General features: G+C 53.0%; 8 protein-coding genes across 8 annotated transcripts; 3 read left to right on the top strand and 5 right to left on the bottom strand.

Annotated features, from left to right (window-relative positions):
• Positions 1-560: 560 nt before the first annotated feature.
• Positions 561-1,732, bottom strand: BDW74DRAFT_142292 (uncharacterized protein). Its single transcript, XM_073722699.1, has 3 exons — positions 1,459-1,732; positions 1,182-1,400; positions 561-1,123 (listed from the first exon to the last, which is right to left on the bottom strand). Exons 1-3 carry the CDS (start codon positions 1,634-1,636, stop codon positions 1,098-1,100), a joined length of 423 nt encoding a protein of 140 aa, XP_073589747.1. The 5' UTR covers positions 1,637-1,732; the 3' UTR covers positions 561-1,097.
• Positions 1,733-1,982: 250 nt separating this feature from the next.
• On the top strand, positions 1,983-2,356 carry BDW74DRAFT_142293 (uncharacterized protein). Its single transcript, XM_073722700.1, has one exon. The coding sequence runs from the start codon at positions 2,091-2,093 to the stop codon at positions 2,274-2,276; it is 186 nt and encodes a 61-aa protein (XP_073589748.1). The 5' UTR covers positions 1,983-2,090; the 3' UTR covers positions 2,277-2,356.
• Positions 2,357-3,820: 1,464 nt separating this feature from the next.
• On the bottom strand, positions 3,821-6,443 carry BDW74DRAFT_142294 (aconitate hydratase ACO2). The gene is made up of 2 exons (XM_073722701.1): positions 6,374-6,443; positions 3,821-6,326 (listed from the first exon to the last, which is right to left on the bottom strand). The coding sequence occupies exons 1-2, from the start codon at positions 6,413-6,415 to the stop codon at positions 3,987-3,989; spliced, it is 2,382 nt and encodes a 793-aa protein (XP_073589749.1). The 5' UTR covers positions 6,416-6,443; the 3' UTR covers positions 3,821-3,986.
• A 235-nt stretch (positions 6,444-6,678) lies between these two features.
• On the top strand, positions 6,679-8,947 carry BDW74DRAFT_142295 (CAIB/BAIF family enzyme). The gene is made up of 4 exons (XM_073722702.1): positions 6,679-7,338; positions 7,388-7,686; positions 7,733-8,230; positions 8,291-8,947. Exons 1-4 carry the CDS (start codon positions 6,978-6,980, stop codon positions 8,840-8,842), a joined length of 1,710 nt encoding a protein of 569 aa, XP_073589750.1. The 5' UTR covers positions 6,679-6,977; the 3' UTR covers positions 8,843-8,947.
• A 102-nt stretch (positions 8,948-9,049) lies between these two features.
• On the bottom strand, positions 9,050-9,292 carry BDW74DRAFT_4995 (uncharacterized protein). The gene has a single exon (XM_073732981.1). It carries the CDS (start codon positions 9,252-9,254, stop codon positions 9,099-9,101), a length of 156 nt encoding a protein of 51 aa, XP_073589751.1. The 5' UTR covers positions 9,255-9,292; the 3' UTR covers positions 9,050-9,098.
• Positions 9,293-9,436: 144 nt separating this feature from the next.
• Positions 9,437-10,397, top strand: BDW74DRAFT_172480 (fumarylacetoacetate hydrolase family protein; the record flags this gene model as incomplete). The annotated part of the gene is made up of 2 exons (XM_073727545.1): positions 9,437-9,464; positions 9,529-10,397. 2 exons carry the CDS (start codon positions 9,437-9,439, stop codon positions 10,395-10,397), a joined length of 897 nt encoding a protein of 298 aa, XP_073589752.1.
• Positions 10,398-11,543: 1,146 nt separating this feature from the next.
• BDW74DRAFT_5016 (aromatic amino acid ammonia-lyase) lies at positions 11,544-14,424 on the bottom strand. Its single transcript, XM_073732985.1, has 2 exons — positions 13,660-14,424; positions 11,544-13,601 (listed from the first exon to the last, which is right to left on the bottom strand). Exons 1-2 carry the CDS (start codon positions 13,839-13,841, stop codon positions 11,678-11,680), a joined length of 2,106 nt encoding a protein of 701 aa, XP_073589753.1. The 5' UTR covers positions 13,842-14,424; the 3' UTR covers positions 11,544-11,677.
• On the bottom strand, positions 14,374-15,771 carry BDW74DRAFT_172482 (DUF3712 domain-containing protein; the record flags this gene model as incomplete). Its single annotated transcript, XM_073727546.1, has 4 exons — positions 14,374-14,829; positions 14,875-14,993; positions 15,043-15,464; positions 15,518-15,771. 4 exons carry the CDS (start codon positions 15,769-15,771, stop codon positions 14,374-14,376), a joined length of 1,251 nt encoding a protein of 416 aa, XP_073589754.1.
• Between the last annotated feature and the right edge of the window lie 158 nt (positions 15,772-15,929).

A 15,929-nucleotide genomic window follows, 5' to 3' on the forward strand; every position in this document is an offset into this window, starting at 1 on the left:
TTCGCTGAGCTTGGACGAAGCCGGTAGCTCTACGTCGACAGATTTGAACGGACCTTATCGCTCAGTACTGTCCGGTTCTACGTTATAAGGTGGAGGAAAACATGATATCAACACAGAGATACTGGGTGTGGCGAGGGTAACTCCCTCCGTATCCCCTTCGCGGGCGGCTCTGATCGATCAATTAGGGCTCGGCAGCGTCTCATCATGATGAACTACCACCACAACCCCGAGGTCAGTTAAGTGCGCGAGTCCATCACAGTCACGGAACTTATACTAAGAGTCAGATTACGGAGATAGAAGCACCCCCTTTCTCACGGACCTTCCCCGTGACCTCACTTCACAGTACCGCTGTTATTTGGGCACGTGCTGCGGCTCCCTCCACCGCGAGCAGCCCATGTCTCAACGTCATTATAAGACCTTTTGCGAATTTGAGAGAGAAATCTGCGACGTTTTGCAAAAAAGCGTCATTATTCGGATGCGCCTGGGTTAAGCAATTTGCTCAGGCTTTCTGACGTACACACCAAGACGTACGGGTAAGTCGAAGGGATAGGAGTGTCTGAGTAGGTTATGACGCACAGGTTTTCATTCTTTGACAATCTATTTACGGCAAAGTCTAGTCCTTAATACTCCATGAAAAGGCTTTGTTTGGGTGCCAGCAGAGAAGGAGACAAATAAATAGACCACCAAGGTTAGCGTAGCGTGGCTAGCGGGTGAGGATCTGGTGCCGATGGAATGATTATCCCTGGTAAGCAGGATAAGGCAGCAAAGGCGCAATTTAACGTTGTGATAAGCGGAGAGATATCCTGCAGCTGTTCTGGAGAGAGCATGAAGCCACTCTGACACCACCTTAAATGCGCGCCCTGAACTCCAAATCAATCGAAGTATCCGGCCAAACCGCAGGGTTTACATCAATCGATGACGGGCGCGGCCTCGGCCCGCCGGCGTACCGGACGTCGTAGCGGAGGATGAACTCTCCAATGATAGTTTTGGGCATTGCTATAGAGTGCATCTTTCCTGGGCACGCTTGCCGGCCGTAGCCAAATTTAACCATCATCAACTTGTGAGAAGATCTAGTTATGGATGGAAATTGGAGCAGCTTACCCGAGCCATTCGGTGCGGAGGTCTCATAGTTTCTAAGGTCAGTTACCTGATGTAAGCTATAATGGAATCGAGCGACGTACTGCTAGTGCTGGTGCTGCTTATCCCTGATCCAGCTTTGAGCTCCGCCTCTTGCTTTCTGTATCTGTATAAACGGAGATGATCAAACTTATTGGGGTTGGTATGAACATCTGGGTCGTTCTGGAAGAACTTCGACGGAAACGTTAAGAGAGTGCCTTTTGGGAAGGCAAGAGATTCATTAAAGCGAAAGCTATCCGCCATTACCACGCGCCAGTCGGTAACTTCATCGCGAGTTAGCGGACTGGGACTGTCTCTTCATGGGGAAAAATGCTCACATACGTTCCAATGGCGCGGGGTTCATCCTGAAGGACTCCTGGATGAAGGACTCAAGCTTCAGCATCTTGACCATTGAATTCTGTGTCCATCGACCTCCCTCTTCTCCAAGGCAAAGTTTGATCTCGGCGCGGAGCTTATCAAGGCACTCGCTATGCATGGCAATGTCGAACAGAATATTCATTGTTGAAGTGATAGGTGTCTCGACGCCCGCAGCAGAGACATGGAGTATCCTATGGGCGATGTCCTCTGGCTTCTTCTGATCATTTGGTAGATCTTGATCCATGGCCCACTGAATACAGTCCATCGGCTTCTCATCCTCGGGGAGGTTTTGCCGTCTTCTCTCAGCCGTCAACTCGGTTATGTACCGTGTGGCGGTGGCGAGGTCGTGCCGATACGTCCAATGGAGCAGGTACATGAAGACGTTCCTGAATGGGCCCACGTTGAAGTATCGCACTGCTAACGACCCAGCAGAGACTTTCGACACATACGAGTACATTGCCTCCAGGAACGCCGGATTTTCAGCCAAGGCTTCCCCAAATAACACTCCTCCCGATACGTGTTTTCCAATTGCCGCGCAGACGGCTTTCACGTTAAATCTTTTCCACCGTTTCGGAGCGCCGATTTCTCGGGCTAGGATGTCCTCCGTCCTTGTCTGGATGACTGGCCTGATGGTGTCTGCGCTGGTTAGCATCGGTATTTTCCTAACTAGTCCACCTCAAGCTCACTTGGATTTCCGTTCAACAGTTTGGATGCAACCTGGATCTCCAGTCGATCGATATTCCCACTCGAAAACTCCGGCAACATGTACTGGGAATCTATGAGTCCTGTTCCATGCTTGAGTGTAGCATAGTGACCTGCAAGAGACTCACTTTATTGATCATGCGCTCAACGCTCAACTCCGACGTACCCCGGTTTTTGATTGGCGGTAAATGCTCCATAGGTATGGCATAGGCCCATTCCTGGAATGAAGCAATCCAGATCCTGAACGGTCTTCCATTTTTACTGTACTACTATAAATCAGCAGATTGACGCAGATTGCGGTTGATGAACAGAGAGATACTTTATAATATCCTTCCTCTGCGAAGGGACTTAGCTGGGGAAGAAATAGTCTCCGCATCGACCCGATCTATAGGCGCCCAGTAGTCCTGATTGGCGAATTACCGGAAGGTTTTTCAGGCAATGGGAATTGTGTGGCGAGAGAAAGTAGACCGCAGCTATTAGAAGGACAAGGATTGTAGCAGTCGGCAGCTGCCATCTTGAAATAGGCTGACTATAGACGACTATTATTCTAGGTAGTTGATGCAAGGACCTCATGGGAAGGGGGAAGGCGTACCTTGTACTGGGTCCTTGATAGACTTCCAAAAGAGGTCCATTATGTGGGCAGGTGATGCTAAGCCAGGCCATGTGTGGGAGTAGACCAGATATATGAGGGTGAATCAAATCACACGAAGAGCGGTTCAGTGTGACAAACCAGATGCTCTGGTCTGAGCTCTAAATGCAACATTGTAGTGTCCTTGCCCTGGTCTGTTCGCATGTCACACCCACACTGCACTACGTGCCTCTAGAAGATGCCACTGGGTACAGCATGTACCTGAGTTGCATTGGGGCCAAAATAAGCGCCCTTGTGTTCTGTCCATACAAGAAGTCCCTTTCTGGCTTTGGTCACCTCAGATGTGCTCTCAATGTGCAATTCGGGTCCTTATGAACGTGGATTACGCTCATGTTTGAAGATATCCTTAGCAAGCATTTCTGGATTGTCCGCCTCATACAGACACTTGGTGAAGTCTTAATTATAAAGCCGCGCTGAGGCGTGACGAGTTCGAGCAGCTTCCGTGATGATGAGGAGCCAAGCGAAAACAGAGGAAGAACAAAGGATGAAGCATCAGGTGATTCAAGAATGCCCATGTTGGCGTATAGGATGGTATGCTGCCAAATTTCGCAAGCAAATGAGAACCCGGCAGCGATCTATAGCCTCAGCGTCACGGGATTTCCGTACTCTTTGGCGGTCACCAGATGTTGCGTGCCATTCGCGAACATCTTCCGGTTGAACGGATTACAGGGCGTTTTAGCACTAAGCCGATCTAAGGGGTGGTTAAAAGACAACTTGTTGGTAAGACGAACCTGGGTTCTTGGAAGATAGTCGCAGAGTGTGCAGCGATACCGAAGCAGACGGGCTACGACGAGAAGAGGATCTGACTGCGGAATGAAGATTCCGAGGCCCGGTCGAGCACAGTGCGTTTTTTTGACTGCGCTGGATTGCTGGAGAAGGCCACGACTCGCCCCTCTTCGCGCGTCGAGTTGGAAAGCGCGAACGTGGCAGTAGGTAGAGCAGGAAGTCAATGGCTAAGGAATCGCGTGAGGAAGGTTTGCGCTTGAGAACTATGGCATCCTTTACATTATCTAAAAGAACAAGCATTATCTAGAAGAACAAGTCAAGAATCTAAACCGAATTATCAAATTTTATAAACCGGACTATCCAAGTACAGGTATACAACGAAAACGCTCAGAGGCAACCCAACCAGACAACAAAACTAGCTCGACCTCTTAGAAAGGAGGTTCAAAGCACTACCCGCCAGAATAAAGGCAGCCTGATCCGCACTGAGTGTGTGCTTAACAGGGATAACAAACTCCTCGCCACTCTTCTTGGTAACGCGGATCTTGATGTCGCCTTTGCCGCCGTTCTTGAGAGTCTCGTACAGACCTTCGGTGGCAATGGCATCGCAGGCATCGATGCGGTCGTAGTCGGCCTTGTCGGCGAATGTGAGAGGGACAACACCCTGCTTCTTGAGGTTGGTCTCGTGGATACGGGCGAAGGACTTGGTGAGGATGATGCGGCCGCCGAGGTAACGGGGCTGAAGAGCAGCGTGCTCACGGGCAGAACCTTCACCGTAGTTGTCCTCGGCGACGACGATCCACTCGCGGCCCTGGGCCTTCCATTGAGCGGCGAGCTCGGGGATGGTGTGCTGCTTGCCGTTCTCGTCGTAGGCGACGTTAGTTTCACCGGTGGCGGCGTTGACGGCACCGATCAGGGTGTTCTCCGAGATGTTGGGGAGATGGCCCTTGTATTTGAGCCAGGGGCCGGCGGCGGAGATGGTATCTGTTGTGCACTGGCCCTTGACCTTGTAGAGGACGCTGAGGTTCTGGAGGTCAGAGTTGGGGAAGGGGGCGAAGGGCTCGAGGAGGGCGAGGCGGGTGGAGGTGGGAGAGACCTTGACCTCAACGCTGGCGTCGGGAACGGGGGCGGAGGGGGCGAAAGCAGGGTTTCCAGCCTCGAAGCCCTTGGATGGCAGATCGTGGCCTGTTGGGGGCTCGAAGCGGAATTCCGCGCCGGATGGGGTGGTGATGGCGTCGGTGACGGGGTTGAAGGTGGTAGAACCGGCGTAGGTGAGGGCTGTGACGAGCTCGGGAGAGGCAAGAAAGTTCATGGTGCGGCGGTTGCCGTCGTTGCGGCCGGGGAAGTTGCGGTTGTAGGAGGTGAAGATGGCGTTGTCGGTGCCCTTAGGGACGTCGTCAGTGCGCTTCCATTGGCCAATGCAAGGGCCGCAAGCGTTGGCGAGGACTGTGCCGCCGGCGGAAGAGAAGGTGGAGAGGGTCTGGTCGCGGTCGAGGGTGGCGCGGATCTGTTCGCTACCGGGGGTGATGAAGAGATCTGCTTTGGGCTTGAGACCCGCGGCGTTGGCCTGCTTGACGAGGTGCTCAGCGCGAGTCATGTCTTCGTAGGAGCTGTTGGTGCAGCTGCCAATGAGACCAGCGTTGAAGGTCTCGGGCCATTTCTTCTCGCGAACGGTTTCGGCGAAGCGGGACAGAGGAACGGAGAGATCGGGTGTGAAGGGACCGTTGATGTGGGGTTCCAGGGTGGAGAGGTCGATGGTGATGAGCTGATCGTACTCGGCGTTGGTGTCTGCGCGGAGCAGGCTGGAAGGTCCTGCAGAAGCAATCTTGGCCGCTGCGTCGGCGACATCCGCACGGTGCGTCGCCTTCAGGTAGGGCACATGGTTGGGAGAGAATGGGAAGAGGGAGGTTGTGGCACCAACTTCCGCTCCCATGTTACAGATCGTCGCCATACCGGTCGTGCTGAGTGTCTCAACGCCGGGTCCGTGGTACTCGATGACAAAGCCTGTACCACCGCGGACGGTCAGTTTTCCGGCGAGGTGGAGGATGATATCCTTGGGTGAGGCCCAGCCAGAAAGCTTGCCCTCAAGACGAACACCGAGGATCCGGGGCGCCTTGAGCTCCCAAGGAGCATCAACAAGCGCATCAACGGCGTCCGCACCTCCGACACCAATGGCGATGGCACCGAGACCACCGGCGTTGGGGGTGTGACTATCTGTTCCCAGCATCATGAGACCGGGTGCGGAGTAGTTCTCCAAAACGCTCTGGTGAATGATACCAGCTCCCGGGGGCCAGAACTCAATTCCGTATCTCTTCGAAGCACTCTCCAAGAAGTCAAACACCTCCTTGTTACCCTGGATGGACGCCGGCAGATCGGTGTCGGCACCCCGCTCACCAACAATCATGTGGTCGCAGTGAATACTGGCCGGGACAGCTGTCGAAGGGAGACCGCACGACATGAACTGAAGCAAAGCCATCTGCGCAGACGCATCCTGCATCGCAACGCGATCGGGCTTCAACTTCAAGTCGGCCTTGCCGCGGATGTCTCGTCCGTTCTCCGTGCCGGTCAACAAGGACTCCTCCGCATTGTCAAGATGCGAGTACAGGATCTTCTCAGCTAGGGTAAGAGCGCGAGACGATCCCAGCACTCGGCGAACGTTTTCGAGGTTTCGGACGATCTTGGAATAGGGAGGGATGCGCGAGGAGGCAGGTGTCGAGTCTGTAGCCGTGGCAAGGCCGCGGCGAAGGCATGGCGCAAGCTGGACAAGTTAGCAATTGTACGATTGATCGGCTATCAAAGCCATACCCTGCGGGAGGCGCCCCGTTGCGAAACAAACTGCCTCAACATCTTCACTCAAATCTAGCGGAGGGCTGAGTTGAATGAATTGCGGAGAAATGGACGAAAGGTCGGGGATTGAAATATTTCGGCAGCATTGTTTTGGCCGGCCTGCCATTGGTCAATCCTCCGATTACGGCGGAGTGGTGGCGCTAACCCCTTACAGAATCTCGCCTCAGGCACAAAAAGTCTGTCCCTGTCACGTGCATGTCTGCCACGTGAGGCCCTTCCGATCTTATCGGCAGACATCCGATCGTTTGCCTCATCCGCCCCGACTCGGAAGCGCTGAACCGCGGGGTGAAAATGGGCCCAGGGCCTTATTATTCGCCTTTGGCGCGGATGGCAAGGATAGTAGTGCGCTTGCACGCCGCCCGTTTATTGCTGATCAGTCGCTTTCCCGCATTGTTACCCGACACTGGCCGCTCGGAATCACCCAGGACGTCATTTAAACGTTGGATACCCCGGTTCCGAATTTGTGTTTTTACGCCTTAAACGATTTCTATAGACCACGGCTGTTGCATTTTGGCCGATTTTCAGAACTTTGCAGATCAACATTTATACATTGCATAGCGAGATGGCATCATATTCGCCCGTCAAGGAAGCGGGGCGCATCTTTTCGTTCCTCTGCGACCAAGCGGAGCGTCTCAACTTACCCGAGGAAGTGGTTGCTGGACAAGATTCTGTCTCCTTCAACTCGACTCATGACAAGATCTACTTTCCGATTCCTTTCAAGGAGACCGAAACGCTCGCCGCGCTGAAGGGTGTGGAAGGATCTGTAGCAGCTGCAATTGCCGACCTGAGATATGGACCGGCTACGGAGAAGCGGAATGTGAAGATCAATTTGGAGCGCGCAACGGCATTTGGTTGCCAGGCGTACATGGCCAAGGTGGACGGCTTGTCTAAATTGGATCCGGAGGTAAAGAAGAAGCTGAAGGGTATGAGCTTCATCAATGGCACATCTAGATTGTGGCGCTGACCTTGTAGATACCGATCTGCTTGCGGCCCAGTCGAATGGATACCGACGAATGTCGGCAAATCTCTACAAGACCAAGAACGAGGGCGAATTCTATCATATTCACGGCTCGCTCGAGGCCACAACGACGTTGAACATGATTGGACTGGAAGGCCACCGTCCCGATCTGACGGATTACGAGGACGTTATTAAGGTCATTGAAAGCCATGTTCAAAAGTACTCTGTCGCAGAGTTGGAAGAGATGAACAGGCAGCGAAGGCAAGCTGGTGTCCCTGCTCTGAAGCATGATGATTTCATCAAGACACCTCACGTATGTTCTGGCAATGAAATATAAAGCAGGGCACTAACCTTGTTAGGGCGAATTGAACGTCCGACAACCCCCATGGAAGGTCACTAAACTTCCGGGTGACATTGCACCAACACCATTCCCGGCCGCAGATGGCAGCAAGAAAATCCTTAAAGGCGTCAAGGTTCTGGAGCTGTGCCGCATCATTGCGGGGCCCACCGTTTCTCGTATTCTCTCAGAATATGGCGCAGATGTCCTTAAGATCACAAGCCCCCATCTGTCCGATGTCCCTTTCTTCCAGGTAGACGGCAACATGGGCAAACATACCGCTGACCTTGACTTGAAGACGCCCGAAGGCCGGGAGATTTTCGAGACCCTTCTCGCCGATGCAGATGTCCTCGTCGACGGATACCGTCCTGGGGCTCTAGACCGCCTAGGTTACGGCGCGTCAGCTCTCGCCGCACTAGCCGAAAAGCGCGGAAAGGGTGTTGTCTACGTGAACGAGAACTGCTTTGGCTATGAAGGCGAATGGGCCGGTCGTCCTGGGTGGCAGCAGATCGCAGATTGCGTACGTTTCTTATCATCTTTCTACCGTCTACCACTCCCGCAATGACTAACCTGCAAACAGGTTACTGGAATCGCCTGGGCGCAAGGCAAATTCATGAATCTCAACACCCCCGTTGTTCCCCCGTTCCCCATCTCCGACTATGGTACGGGCTGCATGGGTGCCATCGCCGCCCTAACAGGTCTCTACAACCGTGCCAAATACGGCGGATCCTACCACGGCAAAGCCTCGCTGATGCATTACGACCTTCTCCTCTTCGCCGTCGGCCAGTACGACCAGGCCGTCCAGGAGGCTCTCCGCGCAGAACAACCAAAGGAGTTCTTCGCCCTGCGTCATTGCGATAGCGTTGACCGGATCTCATCTACGGTACTCAAGGGCATGAAGGAGCGATTCCCCCACCTGTATCTACCGCCCGGGGCGAATGCGCAGGGCGAGGAGGTGTTGACTGAGAAGTGGTACTCAAAAGCTTATGGCGCGGACATTGAGGTTGTTACGCCGATTGCGCAGATTGATGGTGTGGATAACAGCTTCGACAGGGCGAGCCGGCCCAACGGCGCTGACAGGCCTTCTTGGGAGGATTTTGCGGCGAAGGAGGAGGATAGACGGCTAGCATAGATTTCATTTATTGCCCATTGAATGAGCGTGCATCATGCAGTGAGCTATATGTACTTATCGTTATCTCTCTGCATATCGAGCCTAGAATAAAGTCCATGAACTAATGTCTGAGAACCAGTAAATTGCACAACTAAGAGATCAACCAACCCTAATTCCTTTTTAGCGGCATTACGGCACTCCTTAGCCACCTCATCTCCACTACCGAAGCTTGCATACTGTGTGTGGTGTGGAAGGTTGGCTACCAGACACTATATCGTCACGGCCCAATGTGTCTTGCATAGAGGATAAAAGCATAGTGATATGCGATGCAAGCCAACCATAAAACCACCAATCTACCCCAGATCAATACTTCAGTAGCAAATAAGCAAGTTTGCCCTAACAAGTCCCGATCCCCACGATTGTGGAGAAGCATCGGCTCTTCCGAGTCCCCTCGCCGCCGCCATCTCGGCTTATCCCACATTCTCCCCACGTTCAGGCCAGCTCTGCGTGAAACTTACTCCGATGACATACATATATTTCGAGGACCCCTCAATTACCCCAATACCAACTCAAGTCCAACTACAATCTTTGTAAATCTCCTTGCAAGCACTCACAATGTCTAAAATCGCATCGACCTTCTCGCGTACGTTCTACCCACCCCTCTCTTACCAAACCAAACCACAAACATAGACTAATGAAATATCCAGGCCTCGTGCGCTTCCACCCAAAATCAAACCCATCCTCAATCCTAATCGGCGAGCCCGTAAACCCCTCCGTGGACGTCGGGCTGGCCGTGCTCTCGGGAACCGACGTCCCCGTAACCCTCTTCAGCGGGTCCTCGATCCTCTCCCCAGGCTCCAAAACCGAGCAGACAGAAAGCATCCTCAAACTGCTCTCCCCGCTATCCAGCAAGGAAGCCGGAACAATCCGCTGCATCGGCCTAAACTACGTCTCGCACGCGCGCGAAATGAAGCTCGATATACCCACTGTGCCAACCCTCTTCCTGAAGCCTCCTACCTCGCTGGGTGATCCCTACCCAACAGCCCCCACAATTCTACCAAAGATAACCCAGGAAGACGGAACAGGCGACTACGAGTCCGAAATGGCAATCATCATCGGGACGGACGCAAAGGACGTTTCCGAATCCGAAGCGCTGGACTACGTGCTCGGCTACACCGCCGCAAACGACATCTCCAGCCGCACGAGCCAGATGAACCAGAGCCAGTGGTGCTTCAGCAAGGGCTTTGACGGGGCGTGTCCGCTGGGCCCGGTGGTCGTGAGCAAAGATGTACTCGGGGAAGAGGGGGTAGCGGGGTTCAAGATCCGGGGCATTAAGAACGGGGCCGTGATGCAGGAGTGCCAGCTGACGGATCTGATTTTCAGCGTGCCGAAGCTGGTGAGCTTTTTGAGTCAGGGGACGACGCTGCCGGCGGGGACGGTTATCCTCACGGGCACGCCACCGGGGGTGGGGGCTGCAAAGAGTCCGAAGGAGTTTTTAAGGGAGGGGGATGAGTTCCGCGTTGAGCTTTTGCCCGGGGTTGGGACGCTGGTGAATCGGATTGAGAATCAGGCTTAGGCTTGGGCTTAGGCTTAGGTGTGGCTGGACGGTACCTCTGACCTCTGCTACCATACCTTACGGAGGGAGGGCTTATGGTATGGTGTCTACCCTAACTAGGAATTAGGCTAGGTTGCCGTGCGGTAGGCCAGGAAGGTCTCTGGCGTGACCTGATGCTATAGGATTAGGGTGGGTTATTCCTATCCACGGGTAACTAGAATAGGATATGGTACAAATATAGAGATTTTCGTGGATTTAAACTTAAGCTCGCGAGCCTACCGTACCCTCCTTCGACTAGCGGAGGTAGAATCTGAATCCGAAGATGATAGAAGGCTATCGGAGATCCCGGATTGTCGACACCTTCGCCTTCTCTTTCGTCTTCTCCTTCTACTGCTAGATGGTGTGATGTTACAGTCAACGTTTTGTCAAGGGCCTACGTAGTCCCGCCGCCGCCGCTCCGCAGAGTTCTGAGAACACCGCCATGTTTAGTATCCTCGTCAACTAGCGCTCTTCATCTTTCAGCTTCGACGACGTTTTTGTTCTTCTGACGACATGTGGCCGACGTGCTCGGTCTTATGTCGAGCCCACATAAGACCGAGCACGTCGGCCACATGTCGTCCGAGGAACAAAAGCGCCATATCGAAACCAAACCATGGTCTAAGTTGGAAGTTGAGTCGGGGAGTCTACCTACAACTACCAAAGCTACTTCGAAGATTAAAACAAGAATTATTGTAAGAATAGACCCCCGGAGAGGAAAAAAGAAGAGAAGGAGGGGATCGAGGATCATGGAGGTATTTATACCTGGGGGGTTCTGGGTTTGCACGGGGTTTGGATTGGATTTATTATTCGAATTCGAATGCTGGTGGGTGGAAAGTCGCTTGGTGTCTTTGGAAGATTCGGCATGAGTCTAGAGGGTCCCGGATATGGAATCCACCAAAGCGTCGACGCTTGATTTTACGGTATCGATAAAGGGGTTTTTGGGGTACGGTAATCGCCAACGGTGGGTTGGGTTGCTCTTTAATGGTCTCCGGTTTGGGCTTGGGTTTGGGTTTGGACTTGGGCTCATCGGCCACTGTGACTTTTGGAATTCCAAGATCAGTTTGCTATCTAGTAGCGTACGCGTAGACTACCTAACCAAATGGGACTACAAAGGATATTGATTCGAGATAGAATGGACGAAGCGCTTTCATTATGAGATCTATCCCATTGCTAGGTAAAGGTGCCTATCTAGAGCCACCAAAGACTGTCCAGTCTAATGCTTCCAGAACTCCATGCTTGCGAACAACGCTGTGAAAAGAAACCTATGCCCAGCACTCGGCCAGAACGGACATGAACTGTCCCTCTCTAAGCGCGGCGTAGATAGTACCAATATGAGTACCAATGGTCTTCTTGTCGACACCATCATCGCCCGCAGAAACATAAGTTGGGTGGTCAACGAGACCCTTGTGCATAGGCACCTTCAGGGTTCCACGAACATAGTTGTAGACCTTCGCGGAAGCCGAGCAGAGCAGTTTTCCGGTGGGTGGATTAGCGATGTATGCCTTGCGGTTCGATGCGCAGTGGTGCTTGAGAGTATCAGTGACAGTGGACTGCCATTTGGCGATGAGGTTGCCGTCGATCGAGGCGGATTTGCTGGTAAGGATGGTGATGAGTGTGCCCATGGCTTGAGAGACGACAGTGGGAGCGCGCTGTTCGAGGTCGAGAGTCGAGGTGCGGTCCCAGGTGCGCATTATCTCGCTCCAAAGTATTTTAACGTCGGCCTCTGCGAGAGTTTTGCCAAAAAGATCAAATGTGGCTTTGGCGACGTCTCTACGCGCGACGGCCTCGAAAGTCTTGTGGATCTCGCGGAGATCGACCGCCTGGCAGAGAGCGTAGATGTGGCTAGCCACCATAAGAGAGAGAACCTCCACTGCGTCTGCAGCGTAGCGCGCTCCAATCAAGGCCAGAGAGTTCACAGTTTGGTTGCTCACGTCCGCGGTCTGCACAAAGTTACTGACTGGGTTGTTCAGGTACCCCAGCTCGGACATGTAAGAAGCCATGTTGATATCCACACCCTTCAAGGCAAATGACAAAGAGGGATCATCGGCGCACAAATTCGGAGCGAGTCCCTTGCTGAGCATGGGGTTGATGAGCTCGGAGCACTGTCCAAAGAGCAATTTTCCAAGGGACTGCATGGCGCCCGTGGTCTTCTCCATGGCGGTCGTGATGGACATGGCCTGGAAGTTTCCACCGTGGTGAATTTCGTGATTGGCGGCGTCAAAGAGCGGGTTGTCGGTTGTGGAGTTGAGTTCAACAGACACCTGCGAGAGGGCAAGGGCTATGTTCTCGACGTGCGGGCCGATCCACTGGGAGGCTGTGCGAAGAGCATAGCGGTCCTGAGCGAGGCCATTGTCAGAAGCCGAGTGGTCGTGGTCCGTAATCAGCTGAGAATCGGACAGGAAATGGTAGATGTTTGCGGCAACCTCCTTCTGGCCAGGATGAGGGCGCGCATCTGCGATGAAGGGGTCAAAGTTGCGCTTTGTGCCGAGCAGAGCTTCGGTGGACATCGCGGTAATGACCTGCGAGAGTAGGACGAGCTGGTTCGCCTCGAACAAGACCAGGCTCGCTGCACCGGTACTGAATGCCGTGCCATTGAGCAGTCCCAAAGCCTCCTTGGGCCCGAACGTCAGCGGCTCGAGTCCAAGCTCCTTGAGCGCCTTGTCCGCAGACACAATTTCATTGCCTTTCTCACCGCAATGAACATAGATATCCGAGTTTCCTTCCAAAGCACCTGCGATATACGCCAGGGGCGTCAGATCTCCCGAAGCAGAAATACTCCCACGAAGGGGCACAACAGGCGTGTAATCGGCATTAATCATCGCCGCCAGATTGCGCACGATCTCAATACGAACAGCAGAGTGGCCACGGATAAGCGAGTTGCAACGAGCAACCATCGCGGCTTTGACGATGGGAATGGGGATGGAGTGTGACGCAAGGTTGCGGATGATGGAAGAGCATTCTTTACCCTTGTCTGAAGGCAGAACAACAGCGGTGTTATGGTGCTGAACGAGGGCTTTCTGGAGATCCTCGTGGGCATTTGTGCGTGTGTCTGCGTTGCCTCCGAATCCTGAGTTGACGCCATACACGACGCGGCCTTCAGCCAAATGTTTGTCAAGGAGCGCTACGCTGTCCTTCATGCGAGACAGGGCTGAGACATCATCGGTAACGGTGACATGAGCACCGTATCTGTAGAGCGGTCAGTGTTGTGTTATCGTCAGATCGATAAGTCAGGGTAGTAACATACTTTGAGATCGCAACAGCGTCACTGAGGCGCATGGAATTTCCATCAAGTTTGATGGTCTGATCCTTCTTGGTAGATGCATCAAGTTCGCGGAACGAGTCCAGAACGGAGTTGGTGTATTCAGAGATGTTTGCAGACATCTTGGCGGGAGGGCTGTGTTCTTTGGAGAAAGAAGCTTCGCCCATGATTTTGCATATGCGTGGTTGAAAGTCAGTAAAGAATGGTGGGAAGTTTCAGCCAGAGGAGGCCAGCTTTAAATACCCGTGGACCCTGCTCCCATGTGTTATGTACCGAAAACAAAGGAAGCAGCTTCACAGTCGCACTTCACTTTGTTTGCACACGGTGAAGTCATTTTGTGGATCTGATGCATCGACTGTATCTTGCAGGGGTGAATCTCACTGCAATGTGGCGGTCTGAGTGGCTGAGAGAGTGAAGATCATCAAGATCCCAGAACAGGTGGAGCTCTGGACTGAGATCCATCACGGTGTTTATCTTCCTTCAGCGCACGTCATCGTGACTTTCTGATCAGGACATTCACTTTGAGGTTGTTAATAATGACTCCGTGCTCCGAAGTCCGACGAAACTTCTTTACAACAAACTATGAGGTTGTGCAGGATCTCTTCATTAGGCGATATTAGGCGATGGTATAAGCGCAGGCAGCAAATCGGAGTATATACATCATAATTCATTAAATTGTAGATAAGCCGCTCAGGACAGCTATGCGTCCGATCTCGTCTTGTTCAACCCCAAGCTCCCATCTGGATCGTCGATAGAGTTGATGATATCGTGAATACTGGTTGGTCCGTTCGGGTCTGTCAGGTTATGGAAAATGTTCGTCCCATTGGGACGAATGACCCCTTCGACGGTGTTGAGCACCAATCCGGCTAGCGATAACTCCGCCGTCAGCGTGAGCTGCTGTAGGGCTTCTGTGTAATACGGAACAAGTTCGCCGTCGTAGGTCGCCGACCGACCAACCGCATCAAGCCGCAGGAATCCTCGGCTCAGGGCGTCCCCTTGCGTCTCGAGGATGCCGTGGAGGTTGCTCACGAGGTAGTCGAGGTCCAGGATCCCTGTCACTGGAGACGAGTGATTTCCTGGGTAGAGGATAAGGTTATCGATGGTTGCATTGCCCAGGGTGTAGTTTCCGGCCTTGAGATCCAGTACGGTTGTTCCCTTTGCTGGTTAGCTTATTTTCTGACTATGAGTGGGAGAACTCACGATTTGCAACGTCATAACCGACAGGTTTGGGAGGATCGCTTTGGCTACCAGGTTGTGGTTGGTTTCATTGAAGACCAGTGTCGGGTCCTCGATAGAGAAACCGGGAAATTGGTTCAAAGCTGTATGCGTTAGCTTACCCCGTCCGATACCAACTCTCGCAAGGCGTACTGTTCTGATGGATGTTCTTATCCAACTTGACGTGACTCTTCAGAATACCTAGGTACGCATTCGTTTCGCCCTTTACCGGTAAGGGCGCATGAGGGGTGAACACTACTTTATGGACATAGTCCGTCCACAGAGCCACATCGACCGCAGTATGTACACTCTCTACCCCAAGGGTCGTGTTTCCGTCAATGACAGTGCCAGCGAGCTCGGAACTAAAGATCGTGTTGTTTCCTTTCACATCCTGATTATAAATTTTTAGAAGAAACGGGTCGATTCGCACTGGCAGCGAGATTGGGAGATCCAGAGCGGCCTCGAGCGTGAGCAAGATCGAGTCAGGGCGCGGCTCGAGAATTGTCGCATTTACGAGCAGGAGCATCCCGTTGTCGAGAACCAGCTGTGCGATAGCAGGAATAACAACGAGGAAGCTGAGTAGAGCTGGTTAGCTATTATCCGAAAAGCGAGGAAGGGGCGGACATACAAAATCGGCAAGAAGATGGCCAGAAAAATGACACTCCAAAAGACATAGCAGCACCAAAACCGCGCAAAATGCCGCTTCACCCGCCGCGTCTTCTTCTGCTTCAGCTTCGGTTCAACGAGCGACGCATCACCAGGCGTCTTCTCAATGCTCTCGATATCGGCGTCGCTACCAGCAAACGGGCCCCTGAGGAAGCCCAGGGTGTGCTTGGAGGCTACCTTGGCAGGTTTTTCAACTGAGGAACCATCGAACGGCATGGCGGGACATTCTCTTCCTCCCAGGAAATTGGGAATCTGTCAAGAAGATAAAACCCTGGAATTCCTCGAGCCGGACCTGGACCTCGATCTCGCGTTGCCCGCGTGTCTTGTGCCCTCGACCGTGGCGATCATGAATGCGAATGCGGGGGAGACGTCGA

The sequence above is a fragment of the Aspergillus multicolor genome (assembly GCF_047715735.1).
Source record: "Aspergillus multicolor strain CBS 133.54 unplaced genomic scaffold BDW74scaffold_1, whole genome shotgun sequence".
Classification (NCBI taxonomy): domain Eukaryota; kingdom Fungi; phylum Ascomycota; class Eurotiomycetes; order Eurotiales; family Aspergillaceae; genus Aspergillus; species Aspergillus multicolor.